General features: G+C 55.2%; 1 protein-coding gene across 8 annotated transcripts in view; it reads right to left on the bottom strand.

Moving 5' to 3' along the window:
* Positions 1-19,462, bottom strand: part of LOC140742202 (ras-responsive element-binding protein 1-like) — a 301,827-nt gene that overhangs the window by 60,848 nt on the left and 221,517 nt on the right. For all 8 annotated transcript variants that reach the window (XM_073073018.1, XM_073073016.1, XM_073073017.1 and 5 more), the window contains one exon: positions 9,958-10,102. In XM_073073018.1, the coding sequence (XP_072929119.1) occupies positions 9,958-10,102 (145 nt within the window). The remainder of the gene's footprint in view (positions 1-9,957; positions 10,103-19,462) is intronic.

Raw genomic sequence — 19,462 nt, forward strand, 5'->3', positions numbered from 1 at the left:
ATGGGTAAACTCAAAGATAAGAGAGGTGCAATTGCTGATGTAAAACAGACCACTGGGGCATTGGGGCAGGCAGATTAGAGAAAGTGTAAACGTGACAGGTTGTTGTAGGGAGTGACTTCAACTTCCCTTATATAAACTGGGACCTTCTCAGTTTAGATGGGACAGAATTTGTTAGGTGCATCCAGCAGAAGTGTTTCTTAAAAAATACGCAGAGACTGCAACATCAGGAGAGGATGTGCCAGACCTGGTGTTGAGTAATGAGCCTGGCCAGGTGACCCAGCTTTCAGTGGAACAGTGATCAAAAGTCCTTAAGTTTTAAGATAGTTTAAATAGAGACCTTGAGGGAGAATATTAAATTGGAGCAGCGCAGATTAGGTGAATGGGGAACAGCTGTTTTTGGGCACGTGGGGGGTGTTTAAAGACCAACTGCTCAGCGTACAGGACAGGTGTGCTCCAGTAAGAAGGAAGGACAAAGATGGAGAAGTAAGTGAACCTTGAATGTCTGGCGTGGCCTCTGCAGGTCAGGCGTGGAGCAACCTGCCTCAGGAAGGGAGTTTGCAATAAAGATCTCACAATGCTTGTCCGCACATGCTTCCCTGAGATATAGACCACGGCAGCAGAGGTCTCCGGTGCTGCTGCAGAAGGTGTGAAGGTTGCAGGAGGATCTCACTTCAAGCAGTTCACCTTTAGCCACTCCCTGGTCAGGAGAGACAAGGGCCCATTGTTGAGCTCTGGGAAGCCAGCTGAGATTTTATTGACATAAACTAACAGACTGTTTGCAAACCTGATCCAAGTGATAGGTGTCTCCCTTCAACAGCTCGTGCCTCACCCAGCACGATTTCACACCGCCACATATCTAGCTCGGAAACTCTACCATCTGAAGATGACTGTTGGCAGACGAACCTGCCCTTCTGGGGGCAAATCCTCTCAGTCACTTCAACATTCTTTAACAGTCAGGCACTAGAACAGATGGACATCAACTCTCCATTTCCCCGACAAATGCCACCATGAAGCTGCTCCAGCAGAGTCCCACGTGCCTCTGGCCGTCTGAAGGCAGCAACGAGTGGGCCTTAGACCCCCGCAATCCCAGGCTGCAGCTCCACCTCAGGGGCAATGTGCAGGGACAGGCTGTTCAAGAAATTCCTCTCCCTCCTGCATCCGTTCAATCCTTTTCTCCAGGTCAATGCAAGGCACAGCAACAATCTCACTGGATATTACATCAGTCACTCGCTTAGTCCTCTGATCAGCAACATACACACACAGTCCTTCACAGTCCCACTCCACATTGTCTTAAAATCTGCTTCACTCTTACAATTCCTCCACTTCCAACCTTAAATTAATCCCTCCCGTACCAGCTTCCTTCCCAGCACCCCTCGAGATGTCTACCCCTTTCTCCCCCTCAAAGCTGACTGCTTTGACTGTGCTAATGGTCATGCAGCAGTGCCAAATGTTAATGACATTTGTCACACTCTGAGGTGACACAGGGCACTGCCGTCGCTCTGTCGAGGAGAGATGGGAGATCTGGGGGCACTGGGATGTGGCTGTGTTGATTAACAAATATTCTCATTGATTTCGCCGAGACTCACGAGAATGAGAAAGGTGTACAAGCTGAAGCCACTGCTTTAATATCAGCAACATGGTTTCATTCGGAACTCCCCCTTGCAGCACAAAAGACTGACCCTGCACTTTAACCCCTGTGCAGCGAGGGTCACAAATGGCAAGATGAGGAAATACGAGAGGCAGAGGGTTGGGACAATGAGGAGGCGCCTGTTGAAGGTAATGAGAGGCATGAGTCACCTTCAGCCTTCCGACCCACGCTGTACAAGATTTCAGTCAGCAGGAAAGGACACAGCCACTGCATCAGCATCATCTTCGTGTACCCCTCGTGTTCTCTCCCTGACCCTGTACCCCTCGTGTTCTCTCCCTGACCCTGTACACCTCGTGTTCTCCCTGACCCTGTACCACTCGTGTTCTCCCTGACCCTGTACCCCTCGTGTTCTCTCCCTGACCCTGTACCACTCGTGTTCTCCCTGACCCTGTACCCCTCGTGTGCTCTCCCTGACCCTGTACCACTCGTGTTCTCTCTCTGACCCTGTACCCCTCGTGTGCTCTCCCTGACCCTGTACCCCTCGTGTTCTCTCCCTGACCCTGTACCCCTCGTGTTCAACCCCTAACCCTGTACCCCTCGTGTGCTCTCCCTGACCCTGTACCCCTCGTGTTCTCTCCCTGACCCTGTACCCATCGTGTTCTCCCTGACCCTGTACCCCTCGTGTTCTCTCCCTGACCCTGTACCCCTCGTGTTCTCCCTGACCCTGTACCCCTCGTGTTCCCTCTGACCCTGTACCCATCGTGTTCTCCCTGACCCTGTACCACTCGTGTTCTCTCCCTGACCCTGTACCCCTCGTGTGCTCTCCCTGACCCTGTACCACTCGTGTTCTCTCCCTGACCCTGTACCCCTCGTGTGCTCTCCCTGACCCTGTACCCCTCGTGTTCTCTCCCTGACCCTGTACCCCTCGTGTTCTCTCCCTGACCCTGTACCCCTCGTGTGCTCTCCCTGACCCTGTACCCCTCGTGTTCTCTCCCTGACCCTGTACCCCTCGTGTTCAACCCCTAACCCTGTACCCCTCGTGTTCTCTCCCTGACCCTGTACCCCTCGTGATCTCTCCCTGACCCTGTACCCCTCGTGTTCTCTCCCTGACCCTGTACCCCTCGTGTTCCCTCTGACCCTGTACCCATCGTGTTCTCCCTGACCCTGTACCCCTCGTGTTCTCCCTGACCCTGTACCCATCGTGTTCTCCCTGACCCTGTACCCCTCGTGTTCTCCCTGACCCTGTACCCCTCGTGTTCTCTCCCTGACCCTGTACCACTCGTGTTCTCTCCCTGACCCTGTACCCCTCGTGTTCTCCCTGACCCTGTACCCCTCGTGTTCTCTCCCTGACCCTGTACCCCTCGTGTTCTCTCTCTGACCCTGTACCACTCGTGTTCTCTCCCTGACCCTGTACCCCTCGTGTTCTCCCTGACCCTGTACCCCTCGTGTTCTCCCTGACCCTGTACCCATCGTGTTCTCTCCCTGACCCTGTACCCCTCGTGTTCTCTCCCTGACCCTATACCCCTCGTGTTCCCTCTCTGACCCTGTACCCCTCGTGTTCTCCCTGACCCTGTACCCCTCGTGTTCTCTCCCTGACCCTGTACCCCTCGTGTTCTCTCCCTGACCCTGTACCACTCGTGTTCTCTCCCTGACCCTGTACCCCTCGTGTTCTCTCCCTGACCCTGTACCCCTCGTGTTCTCCCTGACCCTGTACCACTCGTGTTCTCTCCCTGACCCTGTACCCCTCGTGTTCTCTCCCTGACCCTGTACCCCTCGTGTTCTCCCTGACCCTGTACCCCTCGTGTTCTCCCTGACCCTGTACCCCTCGTGTTCTCTCCCTGACCCTGTACCCCTCGTGTTCTCCCTGACCCTGTACCCCTCGTGTGCTCTCCCTGACCCTGTACCCCTCGTGTTCTCTCCCTGACCCTGTACCCATCGTGTTCTCCCTGACCCTGTACCCCTCGTGTTCTCTCCCTGACCCTGTACCCATCGTGTTCTCCCTGACCCTGTACCCCTCGTGTGCTCTCCCTGACCCTGTACCCCTCGTGTGCTCTCCCTGACCCTGTACCCCTCGTGTTCTCTCCCTGACCCTGTACCCCTCGTGTGCTCTCCCTGACCCTGTACCCCTCGTGTTCTCCCTGACCCTGTACCACTCGTGTTCTCTCCCTGACCCTGTACCCCTCGTGTTCCCTCCCTGACCCTGTACCACTCATGTTCTCTCCCTGACCCTGTACACCTCGTGTTCAACCCCTAACCCTGTACCCCTCGTGTTCCCTCTGACCCTGTACCCCTCGTGTTCTCTCCCTGACCCTGTACCCCTCGTGTTCTCACTGACCCTGTACCCCTCGTGTTCTCTCCCTGACCCTGTACCCCTCGTGTTCTCTCCCTGACCCTATACCCCTCGTGTTCTCTCCCTGACCCTGTACCCCTCGTGTTCCCTCTGACCCTGTACCCCTCGTGTTCTCTCCCTGACCCTGTACCCCTCGTGTTCTCTCCCTGACCCTGTACCCCTCGTGTTCTCTCCCTGACCCTGTACCCCTTGTGTTCTCTCCCTGACCCTGTACCCCTCATGTGCTCTCCCTGACCCTGTACCCCTCGTGTTCTCTCCCTGACCCTGTACCCCTCGTGTTCTCTCCCTGACCCTGTACCCCTCGTGTTCTCCCTGACCCTGTACCCCTCGTGTTCTCTCCCTGACCCTGTACCCCTCGTGTTCCCTCTGACCCTGTATCCCTCGTGTGCTCTCCCTGACCCTGTACCCCTCGTGTTCTCTCCCTGACCCTGTACCCCTCGTGTTCTCCCTGACCCTGTACCCCTCGTGTTCTCTCCCTGACCCTGTACCCCTCGTGTTCTCCCTGACCCTGTACCCCTCGTGTTCTCCCTGACCCTGTACCCCTCGTGTTCTCTCCCTGACCCTGTACCCCTCGTGTTCTCTCCCTGACCCTGTACCCCTCGTGTTCTCCCTGACCCTGTACCCCTCGTGTTCTCCCTGACCCTGTACCCCTCGTGTTCTCTCCCTGACCCTGTACCCCTCGTGTTCTCCCTGACCCTGTACCCCTCGTGTTCTCTCCCTGACCCTGTACCCCTCGTGTTCTCCCTGACCCTGTACCCCTCGTGTTCTCCCTGACCCTGTACCCCTCGTGTTCTCTCCCTGACCCTGTACCCCTCGTGTTCTCTCCCTGACCCTGTACCCCTCGTGTTCTCCCTGACCCTGTACCCCTCGTGTTCTCCCTGACCCTGTACCCCTCGTGTTCTCTCCCTGACCCTGTACCCCTCGTGTTCTCCCTGACCCTGTACCCCTCGTGTTCTCTCCCTGACCCTGTACCCCTTGTGTTCTCTCCCTGACCCTGTACCCCTCGTGTTCCCTCTGACCCTGTACCCCTCGTGTTCTCTCCCTGACCCTGTACCCCTCGTGTTCCCTCTGACCCTGTACCCCTCGTGTTCTCTCCCTGACCCTGTACCCATCGTGTTCTCCCTGACCCTGTACCCCTCGTGTTCTCCCTGACCCTGTACCCCTCGTGTTCTCCCTGACCCTGTACCCCTCGTGTTCTCTCCCTGACCCTGTACCCATCGTGTTCTCCCTGACCCTGTACCCCTCGTGTTCTCCCTGACCCTGTACCCCTCGTGTTCTCTCCCTGACCCTGTACCACTCGTGTTCTCTCCCTGACCCTGTACCCCTCGTGTTCTCTCCCTGACCCTGTACCCCTCGTGTTCTCCCTGACCCTGTACCACTCGTGTTCTCTCCCTGACCCTGTACCCCTCGTGTTCTCTCCCTGACCCTGTACCCCTCGTGTTCTCCCTGACCCTGTACCCATCGTGTTCTCCCTGACCCTGTACCACTCGTGTTCTCTCCCTGACCCTGTACCCCTCGTGTTCTCTCCCTGACCCTGTACCACTCGTGTTCTCTCCCTGACCCTGTACCCCTCGTGTTCTCTCCCTGACCCTGTACCCCTCGTGTTCTCCCTGACCCTGTACCACTCGTGTTCTCTCCCTGACCCTGTACCCCTCGTGTTCCCTCTGACCCTGTACCCCTCGTGTTCTCTCCCTGACCCTGTACCCATCGTGTTCTCTCCCTGACCCTGTACCCCTCGTGTTCTCCCTGACCCTGTACCCCTCGTGTTCTCTCCCTGACCCTGTACCCCTTGTGTTCTCTCCCTGACCCTGTACCCCTTGTGTTCTCTCCCTGACCCTGTACCCCTCGTGTTCTCCCTGACCCTGTACCCCTCGTGTTCTCCCTGACCCTGTACCACTCGTGTTCTCTCCCTGACCCTGTACCCCTCGTGTTCTCTCCCTGACCCTGTACCCCTCGTGTTCTCTCCCTGACCCTGTACCCCTCGTGTTCTCCCTGACCCTGTACCCCTCGTGTTCTCCCTGACCCTGTACCCCTCGTGTTCTCTCCCTGACCCTGTACCCCTCGTGTTCTCTCCCTGACCCTGTACCCCTCGTGATCTCTCCCTGACCCTGTACCCCTCATGTTCTCTCCCTGATCCTGTACCACTCATGTTCTCTCCCTGACCCTGTACCACTCATGTTCTCTCCCTGACCCTGTACCACTCGTGTTCTCTCCCTGACCCTGTACCCCTCGTGTTCTCCCTGACCCTGTACCCCTCGTGTTCTCTCCCTGACCCTGTACCCCTCGTGTTCCCTCCCTGACCCTGTACCCCTCGTGTGTTCTCCCTGACCCTGTACCCCTCGTGTTCTCTCCCTGACCCTGTACCCCTCGTGTTCTCTCCCTGACCCTGTACCCCTCGTGTGTTCTCCCTGACCCTGTACCCCTCGTGTTCTCCCTGACCCTGTACCCCTCGTGTTCTCTCCCTGACCCTGTACCCCTCGTGTTCTCTCCCTGACCCTGTACCCCTCATGTTCTCTCCCTGACCCTGTACCACTCATGTTCTCTCCCTGACCCTGTACCCCTCGTGTTCTCCCTGACCCTGTACCCCTCGTGTTCTCTCCCTGACCCTGTACCCCTCGTGTTCTCCCTGACCCTGTACCCCTCGTGTTCTCTCCCTGACCCTGTACCCCTCGTGTTCTCTCCCTGACCCTGTACCCCTCGTGTTCTCCCTGACCCTGTACCCCTCGTGTTCTCCCTGACCCTGTACCCCTCGTGTTCTCTCCCTGACCCTGTACCCCTCGTGTTCTCCCTGACCCTGTACCCCTCGTGTTCTCTCCCTGACCCTGTACCCCTTGTGTTCTCTCCCTGACCCTGTACCCCTCGTGTTCCCTCTGACCCTGTACCCCTCGTGTTCTCTCCCTGACCCTGTACCCCTCGTGTTCCCTCTGACCCTGTACCCCTCGTGTTCTCTCCCTGACCCTGTACCCATCGTGTTCTCCCTGACCCTGTACCCCTCGTGTTCTCCCTGACCCTGTACCCCTCGTGTTCTCCCTGACCCTGTACCCCTCGTGTTCTCTCCCTGACCCTGTACCCATCGTGTTCTCCCTGACCCTGTACCCATCGTGTTCTCCCTGACCCTGTACCCCTCGTGTTCTCCCTGACCCTGTACCCCTCGTGTTCTCTCCCTGACCCTGTACCACTCGTGTTCTCTCCCTGACCCTGTACCACTCGTGTGCTCTCCCTGACCCTGTACCCCTCGTGTTCCCTCTGACCCTGTACCCCTCGTGTTCTCTCCCTGACCCTGTACCCATCGTGTTCTCTCCCTGACCCTGTACCCCTCGTGTTCTCCCTGACCCTGTACCCCTCGTGTTCTCTCCCTGACCCTGTACCCCTTGTGTTCTCTCCCTGACCCTGTACCCCTTGTGTTCTCTCCCTGACCCTGTACCCCTCGTGTTCTCCCTGACCCTGTACCCCTCGTGTTCTCCCTGACCCTGTACCACTCGTGTTCTCTCCCTGACCCTGTACCCCTCGTGTTCTCTCCCTGACCCTGTACCCCTCGTGTTCTCTCCCTGACCCTGTACCCCTCGTGTTCTCCCTGACCCTGTACCCCTCGTGTTCTCCCTGACCCTGTACCCCTCGTGTTCTCTCCCTGACCCTGTACCCCTCGTGTTCTCTCCCTGACCCTGTACCCCTCGTGTTCTCTCCCTGACCCTGTACCCCTCGTGATCTCTCCCTGACCCTGTACCCCTCGTGTTCTCTCCCTGACCCTGTACCACTCATGTTCTCTCCCTGACCCTGTACCACTCATGTTCTCTCCCTGACCCTGTACCACTCGTGTTCTCTCCCTGACCCTGTACCCCTCGTGTTCTCCCTGACCCTGTACCCCTCGTGTTCTCTCCCTGACCCTGTACCCCTCGTGTTCCCTCCCTGACCCTGTACCCCTCGTGTGTTCTCCCTGACCCTGTACCCCTCGTGTTCTCTCCCTGACCCTGTACCCCTCGTGTTCTCCCTGACCCTGTACCCATCGTGTTCTCTCCCTGACCCTGTACCCCTCGTGTTCTCTCCCTGACCCTGTACCCCTCGTGTTCCCTCTGACCCTGTACCCCTCGTGTTCCCTCTGACCCTGTACCCCTCGTGTTCTCTCCCTGACCCTGTACCCCTCGTGTTCTCCCTGACCCTGTACCCCTCGTGTTCTCTCCCTGACCCTGTACCCCTCGTGTTCTCTCCCTGACCCTGTACCCCTCATGTTCTCTCCCTGACCCTGTACCACTCATGTTCTCTCCCTGACCCTGTACCCCTCGTGTTCTCTCCCTGACCCTGTACCCCTCGTGTTCTCTCCCTGACCCTGTACCACTCGTGTTCTCTCCCTGACCCTGTACCACTCATGTTCTCTCCCTGACCCTGTACCACTCGTGTTCTCTCCCTGACCCTGTACCACTCGTGTTCTCTCCCTGACCCTGTACCACTCGTGTTCTCCCTGACCCTGTACCCCTCGTGTTCTCCCTGACCCTGTACCCCTCGTGTTCTCTCCCTGACCCTGTACCACTCATGTTCTCTCCCTGACCCTGTACCCCTCGTGTTCTCTCCCTGACCCTGTACCACTCGTGTTCTCTCCCTGACCCTATACCCCTCGTGTTCCCTCCCTGACCCTGTACCCCTCGTGTTCTCTCCCTGACCCTGTACCACTCATGTTCTCTCCCTGACCCTGTACCCCTCGTGTTCTCTCCCTGACCCTGTACCCCTCGTGTTCTGCCCCTAACCCTGTACCCCTCGTGTTCTCCCTGACCCTTTACCCCTCGTGTTCTGTCCCTGACCCTGTGAAACAGCAGTCTGCCGATACCCTGCACTGGCGCCTTTCCTGTGGGCAAGAAGACTTCACTCAGAATGGAGCAGGGCTCTAGTCGTGCTCAGAGACACGGGGATGAGGCCGGCAATGTCTCGTCGTTTAGGGGCTCTAGTCGTGCTCAGAGACACGGGGATGAGGCTGGTGCTAGATGGAGTTCAGCCTGGAACAGAGAGTGTTGCTGACATAGAACTAGCTTGGACAGGTAACCTGGCTGGGCTGAACTGTACTGTATGACTCTTTGACGAGGAGGGACTGTGCCTGTCCATAGACGATTCACTCCCCTTCCACAGTCCCCACATCCCCATGTTAACTCTACCGGGAATGCAGGTAGCGCAATCAGGCCAGACCGCCCCCACCCTCGATGACTCCCCACGTACACGATCCAGCCCAGTGTAACTGCCGATACCCTGAACTGACGCCTTTCCTGCGGGCAACAAGACTTCACTCAGAATGGAGCAGGGGCCCAGTCCAATGCTTCCGTCGTGCTCAGAGACACGGGGATGAGGCCGGCAATGTCTCGTCGTTTACATGTTGCATGCACAGCAAACCACTGTTAAGAAGGCTAAGCTCTCGGGTCTAGGATGTGGGGCACTTCTGGTGAGCAGCAGACTTCAGGAAATTGATTAATCGACACAGCAACCCAGGTTTGTCCAGAATCAGGGACACTACACGTTGTTTCTCCTCGACCAACGCATCAGTGATCTGACAGCTCCAAAGCCACACGGTGATGAGACAGAGGTGGAAACTCGAGGCCCAGAGGAAGGGGGTAAGATCCTGATTGGGGGGGGGGGGGGGGGGGGAGATTCTAAAAGTAAGACTTCATTTAACTGTGACAGGTGGGGTCAAGTGGGCATTAGGATAGAGACAGCGAAGCTTTAAATGATCTCAAGTGGAAACTCTGAGAGTTGGCCAGGAAGGTGTTGTAGGAAACGGAGAGCTGAGGAGATCTTGACCAAGGCTTTCACCAGGGGATGAGCAGAGGAAGGACACGGTTGGGTGCTGTAAGAGATGCTGCAGATCTGTGGTGTGGCCTGTATGAAGGAAAACGTTTGGGCGGCTTAGCCAAATGTATGCCAGGGCCCAGCAAAGATGGGTTGAGGGTAGGTGGGCAAATTCTAACCAAACCCTTCCTAGATCAGGACCCCAACCAGGATATGATACCTATCACACTAAATGTTAACTAGACTGGATTACCTTTTTGCTGGGAGACTCTTCCTCCTTCGAGTCACCTTCCTCCTGGCTCAGTTTCCTCTTGACCGAGAGTCTTCGACGCTTGCTGGGTGACGGAGGGCTTGAGGTCCCGGTGAGTGGAGGCTCCTTCTCATGGATCTTCATGTGCCTGCGAGAACACAAACAGGAAAAGCCAGTGTCAGCCAACGAGTTCACCAGCTGCCTTGAATATCCCCAACAGCTCATTTCTTGTACCTCAAAAACTGAATAGGAAACATGGTAACAGAACTTCATGTAATTACATCATTAAGTCAGCCTCGCCTCTAACTCAATGTCGGTGCTTGTGAATTCTGGATGTTTCCACCAATTATATTACCATCCACTAGAAATGGTTGTAAAGCAACAAACACCTGTATAACTTTATGACAGTAAGGGATACAGAGCTGATCCCAGTGATCCTGGGATGTGACCTGGAGCTGATCCCAGTGATCCTGGGATGGACCTGGAGCTGATCCCAGTGATCCTGGGATGGAGCTGGAGCTGCTGCCAGTGATCCTGGGATGGACCTGGAGCTGATCCCAGTGATCCTGGGATGGATCTGGAGCTGATCCCAGTGATCCTGGGATGGACCTGGAGCTGATCCCAGTGATCCTGGGATGGACCTGGAGCTGATCCCAGTGATCCTGGGATGGATCTGGAGCTGATCCCAGTGATCCTGGGATGGATCTGGAGCTGATCCCAGTGATCCTGGGATGTGATCTGGAGCTGATCCCAGTGATCCTGGGATGGACCTGGAGCTGATCCCAGTGATCCTGGGATGGATCTGGAGCTGATCCCAGTGATCCTGGGATGGACCTGGAGCTGATCCCAGTGATCCTGGGATGGACCTGGAGCTGATCCCAGTGATCCTGGGATGGACCTGGAGCTGCTGCCAGTGATCCTGGGATGGATCTGGAGCTGATCCCAGTGATCCTGGGATGTGACCTGGAGCTGATCCCAGTGATCCTGGGATGGATCTGGAGCTGATCCCAGTGATCCTGGGATGGATCTGGAGCTGATCCCAGTGATCCTGGGATGGACCTGGAGCTGATCCCAGTGATCCTGGGATGGAGCTGGAGATGCTGCCAGTGATCCTGGGATGGACCTGGAGCTGATCCCAGTGATCCTGGGATGGACCTGGAGCTGATCCCAGTGATCCTGGGATGGAGCTGGAGATGCTGCAAGTGATCCTGGGATGGACCTGGAGCTGATCCCAGTGATCCTGGGATGGAGCTGGAGATGCTGCCAGTGATCCTGGGATGGAGCTGGAGCTGATCCCAGTGATCCTGGGATGGACCTGGAGCTGATCCCAGTGATCCTGGGATGGAGCTGGAGCTGCTGCCAGTGATCCTGGGATGGACCTGGAGCTGATCCCAGTGATCCTGGGATGGAGCTGGAGGTGATCCCAGTGATCCTGGGATGGACCTGGAGCTGATCCCAGTGATCCTGGGATGGAGCTGGAGCTGATCCCAGTGATCCTGTGATGGACCTGGAGCTGATCCCAGTGATCCTGGGATGGACCTGGAGCTGATCCCAGTGATCCTGGGATGGAGTTGGAGATGCTGCCAGTGACCCTGGGATGGAGCTGGAGCTGATCCCAGTGATCCTGGGATGGACCTGGAGCTGATCCCAGTGATCCTGGGATGGAGCTGGAGCTGCTGCCAGTGATCCTGGGATGGAGCTGGAGCTGATCCCAGTGATCCTGGGATGGAGCTGGAGCTGCTGCCAGTGATCCTGGGATGGACCTGGAGCTGATCCCAGTGATCCTGGGATGGAGCTGGAGCTGATCCCAGTGATCCTGGGATGTGATCTGGAGCTGATCCCAGTGATCCTGGGATGGACCTGGAGCTGATCCCAGTGATCCTGGGATGGATCTGGAGCTGATCCCAGTGATCCTGGGATGGACCTGGAGCTGATCCCAGTGATCCTGGGATGGACCTGGAGCTGATCCCAGTGATCCTGGGATGGACCTGGAGCTGATCCCAGTGATCCTGGGATGGACCTGGAGCTGCTGCCAGTGATCCTGGGATGGACCTGGAGCTGATCCCAGTGATCCTGGGATGGATCTGGAGCTGCTGCCAGTGATCCTGGGATGGAGCTGGAGCTGATCCCAGTGATCCTGGGATGGACCTGGAGCTGATCCCAGTGATCCTGGGATGGAGCTGGAGCTGATCCCAGTGATCCTGGGATGTGACCTGGAGCTGATCCCAGTGATCCTGGGATGTGACCTGGAGCTGATCCCAGTGATCCTGGGATGTGACCTGGAGCTGATCCCAGTGATCCTGGGATGGACCTGGAGCTGATCCCAGTGATCCTGGGATGGATCTGGAGCTGATCCCAGTGATCCTGGGATGGATCTGGAGCTGATCCCAGTGATCCTGGGATGTGATCTGGAGCTGATCCCAGTGATCTTGGGATGGACCTGGAGCTGATCCCGGTGATCCTGGGATGGACCTGGAGCTGATCCCGGTGATCCTGGGATGGATCTGGAGCTGATCCCAGTGATCCTGGGATGGACCTGGAGCTGATCCCAGTGATCCTGGGATGGACCTGGAGCTGATCCCAGTGATCCTGGGATGTGACCTGGAGCTGATCCCAGTGATCCTGGGATGGACCTGGAGCTGATCCCAGTGATCCTGGGATGGAGCTGGAGATGCTGCCAGTGATCCTGGGATGGACCTGGAGCTGATCCCAGTGATCCTGGGATGGAGCTGGAGCTGCTGCCAGTGATCCTGGGATGGACCTGGAGCTGATCCCAGTGATCCTGGGATGGAGCTGGAGCTGCTGCCAGTGATCCTGGGATGGACCTGGAGCTGATCCCAGTGATCCTGGGATGGACCTGGAGCTGATCCCAGTGATCCTGGGATGGACCTGGAGCTGATCCCAGTGATCCTGGGATGTGACCTGGAGCTGATCCCAGTGATCCTGGGATGTGACCTGGAGCTGATCCCAGTGATCCTGGGATGTGACCTGGAGCTGATCCCAGTGATCCTGGGATGTGACCTGGAGCTGATCCCAGTGATCCTGGGATGTGACCTGGAGCTGATCCCAGTGATCCTGGGATGTGACCTGGAGCTGATCCCAGTGATCCTGGGATGGACCTGGAGCTTATCCCAGTGATCCTGGGATGTGACCTGGAGCTGATCCCAGTGATCCTGGGATGGACCTGGAGCTGCTGCCAGTGATCCTGGGATGGACCTGGAGCTGATCCCAGTGATCCTGGGATGGACCTGGAGCTGATCCCAGTGATCCTGGGATGGACCTGGAGCTGATCCCAGTGATCCTGGGATGGACCTGGAGCTGCTGCCAGTGATCCTGGGATGGACCTGGAGCTGATCCCAGTGATCCTGGGATGGACCTGGAGCTGCTGCCAGTGATCCTGGGATGGTCCTGGAGCTGATCCCAGTGATCCTGGGATGGACCTGGAGCTGCTGCCAGTGATCCTGGGATGGACCTGGAGCTGCTGCCAGTGATCCTGGGATGGACCTGGAGCTGCTGCCAGTGATCCTGGGATGGACCTGGAGCTGCTGCCAGTGATCCTGGGATGGACCTGGAGCTGATCCCAGTGATCCTGGGATGGACCTGGAGCTGCTGCCAGTGATCCTGGGATGGACCTGGAGCTGATCCCAGTGATCCTGGGATGGACCTGGAGCTGCTGCCAGTGATCCTGGGATGGTCCTGGAGCTGATCCCAGTGATCCTGGGATGGACCTGGAGCTGCTGCCAGTGATCCTGGGATGGGACCTGGAGCTGCTGCCAGTGATCCTGGGATGGACCTGGTGCTGCTGCCAGTGATCCTGGGATGGACCTGGAGCTGCTGCCAGTGATCCTGGGATGGACCTGGAGCTGCTGCCAGTGATCCTGGGATGGACCTGGAGCTGCTGCCAGTGATCCTGGGATGGACCTGGAGCTGATCCCAGTGATCCTGGGATGAACCTGGAGCTGATCCCAGTGATCCTGGGATGGACCTGGAGCTGCTGCCAGTGATCCTGGGATGGACCTGGAGCTGATCCCAGTGATCCTGGGATGAACCTGGAGCTGATCCCAGTGATCCTGGGATGGATCTGGAGCTGCTGCCAGTGATCCTGGGATGTGACCTGGAGCTGATCCCAGTGATCCTGGGATGGACCTGGAGCTGATCCCAGTGATCCTGGGATGTGATCTGGAGCTGATCCCAGTGATCCTGGGATGTGACCTGGAGCTGATCCCAGTGATCCTGGGATGGACCTGGAGCTGATCCCAGTGATCCTGGGATGGACCTGGAGCTGATCCCAGTGATCCTGGGATGGGACCCAGAGCTTTGCCTGGAAGATTTTCTATGCACCCTTGGGATCCACTGTGGATACAGATCATTAAACCGTTAATCCCTCAGGAAACGGACACAAGTTTAAGGGTCAGAAATGAGAGTAGGTCGCTTCAACATCGATGTGGCTCATTGAGATTGTTGTGACTTGGAGGTTGTGGGTCCCAGAAGAGATCTAATGAGAAGCCCCTTTTAACTATTTGACAGTAAATTACCGTAGATTTCGGATTATAAGCCGCTACTTTTTCCCCACATTTTGAACAGCTTTGAACACTGCGGCCTTTAATACGGTGCGGCTAATGCATGATTTTTTCATGCCGCCAAAAACATTTTGCCTCGTAACAGTAGACCAATAAAATTGATGAGTAGTTCACAGAGGTCCAATGAAATTGTACGATAAATCAAGCGCACTTTCACAATTAAATTATTGTAAATCAGTCATTTGTACTCACCCTCATCAACATGGAAAACACTCGAAGAAAAGCATTGTGCTGCCTTTATGGCAGTTATTTAGTTTATAATATTTTCGCTTAGTAATTCATTTTCTAGTTAAAGTTAGAAGTGTTTTAACTATATTTGTTTTCTGTACTACATCGCGGGATGCTATGACGTCACACCCGGTTTCGCCGGGTCTTGTGGGAAATACCGGTTTGCGATAAACGGGAAGGCGGGGGCGAGCGGCATTGGATCTGAGCGAACGCTGCTTTTAAGTTAAAGGCGATCAATAACTTTTCCTGGTAGGCTGCAGTATATATATTTTTTACCAGTCGTTAGGAGATATTGGAATGTTGTTCAGTAAAAAAGTATACGCAACGTATATTTAAAAGTAGCCGCGTTACAGGCACGGTTCGAAAAAAAGCATTTGCAATATGTATTTGTTTATGTTACCATATGGATTTAATTAAAAGTTAAAAAATCCTCACGTGTAATATCTTTCTGTGTAAATATCTCATATTACAACGTGGGACACCTGCGGCTGAAAATCCGGTGCGGCCTGTACAAGTAAAAAATTGATTTTCTTTCTAAAATTAGAGCCAGCGGCTTTTAATCAGGTGTGCTCTGTAGTCCGGAATCTACGGTAAGTGATTTGACTCTGAAAGCTGAATACTCCACATTCCTGTGTTAACCTTTTACAGAGATGGGAATTTAAAAGCAGTAGAACGATTAAAAAAACGAGCAAGCAGGTTGCAGAGTAAATGGGATCGTCACAGATACCAGTCCCATGATAGGGAGGGCGTGCTGAGCTGCACAGAACTGTGACCAGTCACACCTTCCCCTCCTGCTTCCTTTCAGCACTCTGGGGCAACTATCCCCCCACCACTCTTCCCTCTCTGCTGACCACTGACCAGGAGAGGGTTCAAGTACAGCTACTTCCCTTCAGCCACTCGCTTCCCGATCCAACCAGCAAAACCCAAATCACCACAGTTTAGTAGCAGTGAGAACACTTTGAACACTTTACATGAAAATGGACCTTTTTGTTCTAATTGTGTTCTTTCTTGCAAAACTTGTGTATAATTTGTTTAATTTGTACATTTTGTGAAAGATGCTGTGTGGCTGTGATGAGTCAGAGGCCTTCCTTTGCACCTGTGCAGACACCCTTGGCTTTCACCACTCCCTTCTCACAGTGCCTTCCCTTGCAACTGCAGGAGATGGAACACCGCTCCTCTCCCTTCTCCCCTTCCCACCGTCCAGGGACACAAACAACTCTTCCAGCTGAAACAGCAGATCACCTGTTCTTTTCCCATCTGGGATGCTACATTTGGTGTGCACTATGCAGTGCTGTCTTCACTGGGGAAATAAAAAGAGATTGGCTGCTGATGCTGGGATCCCCCCACCTTATTATTCTGTTGTCTTCCCCCTCCCTTTCCAGTCCCTATGAAGGGTCTCGTCCCAAGACGTTTCCGTAGAAGCTGCCTGACCTGCTGAGTTGCTCCAGCATTTTGTGTGTGTTACTCTGCTTTGTTTTGTCCCACAAGATGCTGGAAGAACTCAGCAAGGTCAGGCCGGAAAGAGTCACTGATTGTTTGGTGACTGGCTCGTGGAACAACTGTGTTCAGTCAGACTTTCTGGTTGCCTGTCTCACAAAGTCTCCACCTAACCCCGGCCTCTTGCACTGTTCCCATGAATCCCAAAGCAGACACAAACCTGTTGAGACTTGCCTCAGTTCTGAGCACTGGAATGAAATGCCGAAACTGAAACACGTCAGAAAACCAGCCATTCCAGTTGTGTGTCTCCCACTTTCAGCATCCTTGCCCAGCATTTTCTTTTACCTTAGGCAGACACAGATATCTCTGGGGTTATCACCCTCTCCCAGCTAACACTACTCCCAGTCGTCTCTCTCAGTGTCTCCTTCCTCCATCCCAGTACCTTTATCCTCTGCCCAGCTCAACTAAGAACTAATTTGATTTTTAACTTCATTGTTGTGAAAAATGGTCACTGAGACATAAACGGATTCCCCTAAGCTGAGTGTTTCCAGCTGCTGATCATCTCCCCCAGTGCCCGTCCTCCCTGGTCCATTCTCCTCTCCTATCACATTCCTTCTTTTCCACCTATAACCTCCCAACTTCTTACTTCATTCCCCTCCCCCACCCACCTGGCTTCAGCTATCACCCTGCAACTTACCCTCCCTCCCCTCCTCCCACCTGATTGTCTTCCCCCTCCCTTTCCAGCCCCTATGAAGGGTCTCATCCCAAGACGTTTCCGTAGATGCTGCCTGACCTGCTGAGTTGATCCAGCATTGTGTGTGTGTTACTCTGCTCTGTTTTGGGCACTTGTGATATGTTGCTATGTTGAAGGGATAAGGAATTTCAGCTATGAAGCTGTTCTCATTGGCTCACTGTGGGATAACGTACAAGAATCAACTCTGCTGATATTGTCCTCGATTCTGCTGAGAAGTAGATAGACATGTTCACAATAGTTTGGCAATGAATTAGACGAGCTACACCGTACACTGGAGTATGATAAGCAGGAGAGCTTGGGCTTAAGGAGTTTTAAAGGAGTAGGCATTTTACACAGTGGTAGACATCTGAATCTTGCGGTCAGAGGAGGTCATGGAGTCAGATGCAGTCACTATGTTTAAAATGGACACTAGAATAGGCAAGGTTTAAAAGGCATTGTTCGAATACAGACAGGTAACACGGTATGAGCCTGCTTCTGTGCTGTGACAAAACGCTCGGCCCGTGGCAAAGGAGCTTGAGAGGAACAATAGATCATGGCTGGTTTGGTTTTGTGCAGAGGGAAGCAGTTGTCATGGCTCAAGGACTGGGGAACAGTCCAGGCGTGAGAAGGATAGGCATCTCCATGTGATGAGCAGTCCTGGCCTTGAAGCTCTGCTGGACAACGTGGTGGGTGCAGCTTCAATTCTGACTTGCGAATGGATAAATTGCAGGCAGCAAATGCCTGGGTTGCACACGAGAGAACGGCTGAACTGACTCTTTCTGCATTACCACTGGTGACCATGAGAGACTGCGTAGACAGACACCCTGAATGTCCACCCAGGTGGGCGGGCACCCATAGTCACTGTCCCAGGGACGGGCGGGCACCCGGAGGCACTGTCCCAGGGACGGGCGGGCACCCATAGTCACTGTCCCAGGGACGGGCGGGCACCCGGAGGCACTGTCCCAGGGACGGGCGGGCACCCGGAGGCACTGTCCCAGGGATGGGCGGGCACCTGGAGGCACTGTCCCAGGGACGGGTGGGCACCCATAGTCACTGTCCCAGGGACGGGCGGGCACCCGGAGGCACTGTCCCAGGGACGGGCGGGCACCCATAGTCACTGTCCCAGGGACGGGCGGGCACCCGGAGGCACTGTCCCAGGGACGGGCGGGCACCCATAGTCACTGTCCCAGGGATGGGCGGGCACCCGGAGGCACTGTCCCAGGGACGGGCGGGCACCCATAGTCACTGTCCCAGGGACGGGCGAGCACCCGGAGGCACTGTCCCAGGGACGGGCGGGCACCCGGAGGCACTGTCCCAGGGACGGGCAGGCACCCAAAGTCACTGTCTTACAGTGTAAGACACTGGTCTGTAACACCAGCAAATCTTACAGTGTAACCCCCCCAGCCACTGGCATTTTAACCAAGCCTGACACGAAACACATCGAGAGAACCTGGCGTCGGCAAAGTGAAATGTGTGGCACAGGAAGAGGCCATTTGGTGCACGATGCTGGGCCAAACTAAATATTTTACTAATCAAAGGTCCAACTAAATTAATTCCTTTGCCTACACAATGCCCACATCAGCATCAGAATCCTAATCAGGTTTATTATCATAGTCTTATATGGCGAGATCTGTTGGTTTGGGGCAGCTGTAAAGTGCAAAGTCTGTTATCATACCCAGTCTCTTGAACTTCCAAGCTGCAGATGAGAGTGCTACTGGTGGTGACATGTCTACTGTGGTATGGCAGTGCTTGTCGCTCTCACTTTCAGCTTCCACCGCCGGCCAGCAGTCTTGTGCGTTCAGTTCTCCTTTTTGCAAGCTTCTCCCTGCCAGTACACAGCCCCTCCAACAAGAAGCCTCATGTAGTGCCTCCTCACTGGCAACACATGGAAACGGAACTGAACAACACAGGACAGATCATCATCACCCATTGTCCTTCGAAACAGAGGGCTACCAGCCATGTCCCTATCTGAGAGACTCTAACACCACCCGAGGCAGCACATTCCACTCTGTGTATGAAAGACTTGCCAAACATCTTCTTTGAACTTACCCCTCTCACTGAAAATGTGTGGAACAACTTAACCCTGGGTGGAAGAAAGATAGCAGCTGTCTCCATCTTCAAGAGAAGCCGGACAGCATTAGGGAAGTTGTTCTGAAGCTCAGACCTTAGGCCTGGCTGCCAAAGATGAAGGGATAATCATCATGCCAGAACGACTGGGTGGGATGAGGGGGAGGTGTTAACAGACATCAGGGGAGGGTGAGTGATTTGAAAGCAAACTGGCAAAATATAAAAGCAAAGTAAACTCAGTGGGAAGCTAGTGTGCGTGAGCAACACACAGCAACCTGCAGGAGCTGGGCACAGAATGTTGTCTCAGTTCACGTTTACACGAACAAGATCAACATCAAAGCAACGGCAGTGCAGGAAGGGGGCTGCACCCACTGTCACGCACTAGAACGGGGTCTGTTCAGCCCACCACGCAGTTTCCAGCCTCAAGAACAGGGATTCACTTGATCGCTGCTCAGCTTGGAGG

Source organism: Hemitrygon akajei, chromosome 20 (assembly GCF_048418815.1).
Source record: "Hemitrygon akajei chromosome 20, sHemAka1.3, whole genome shotgun sequence".
Lineage (NCBI taxonomy): Eukaryota > Metazoa > Chordata > Chondrichthyes > Myliobatiformes > Dasyatidae > Hemitrygon > Hemitrygon akajei.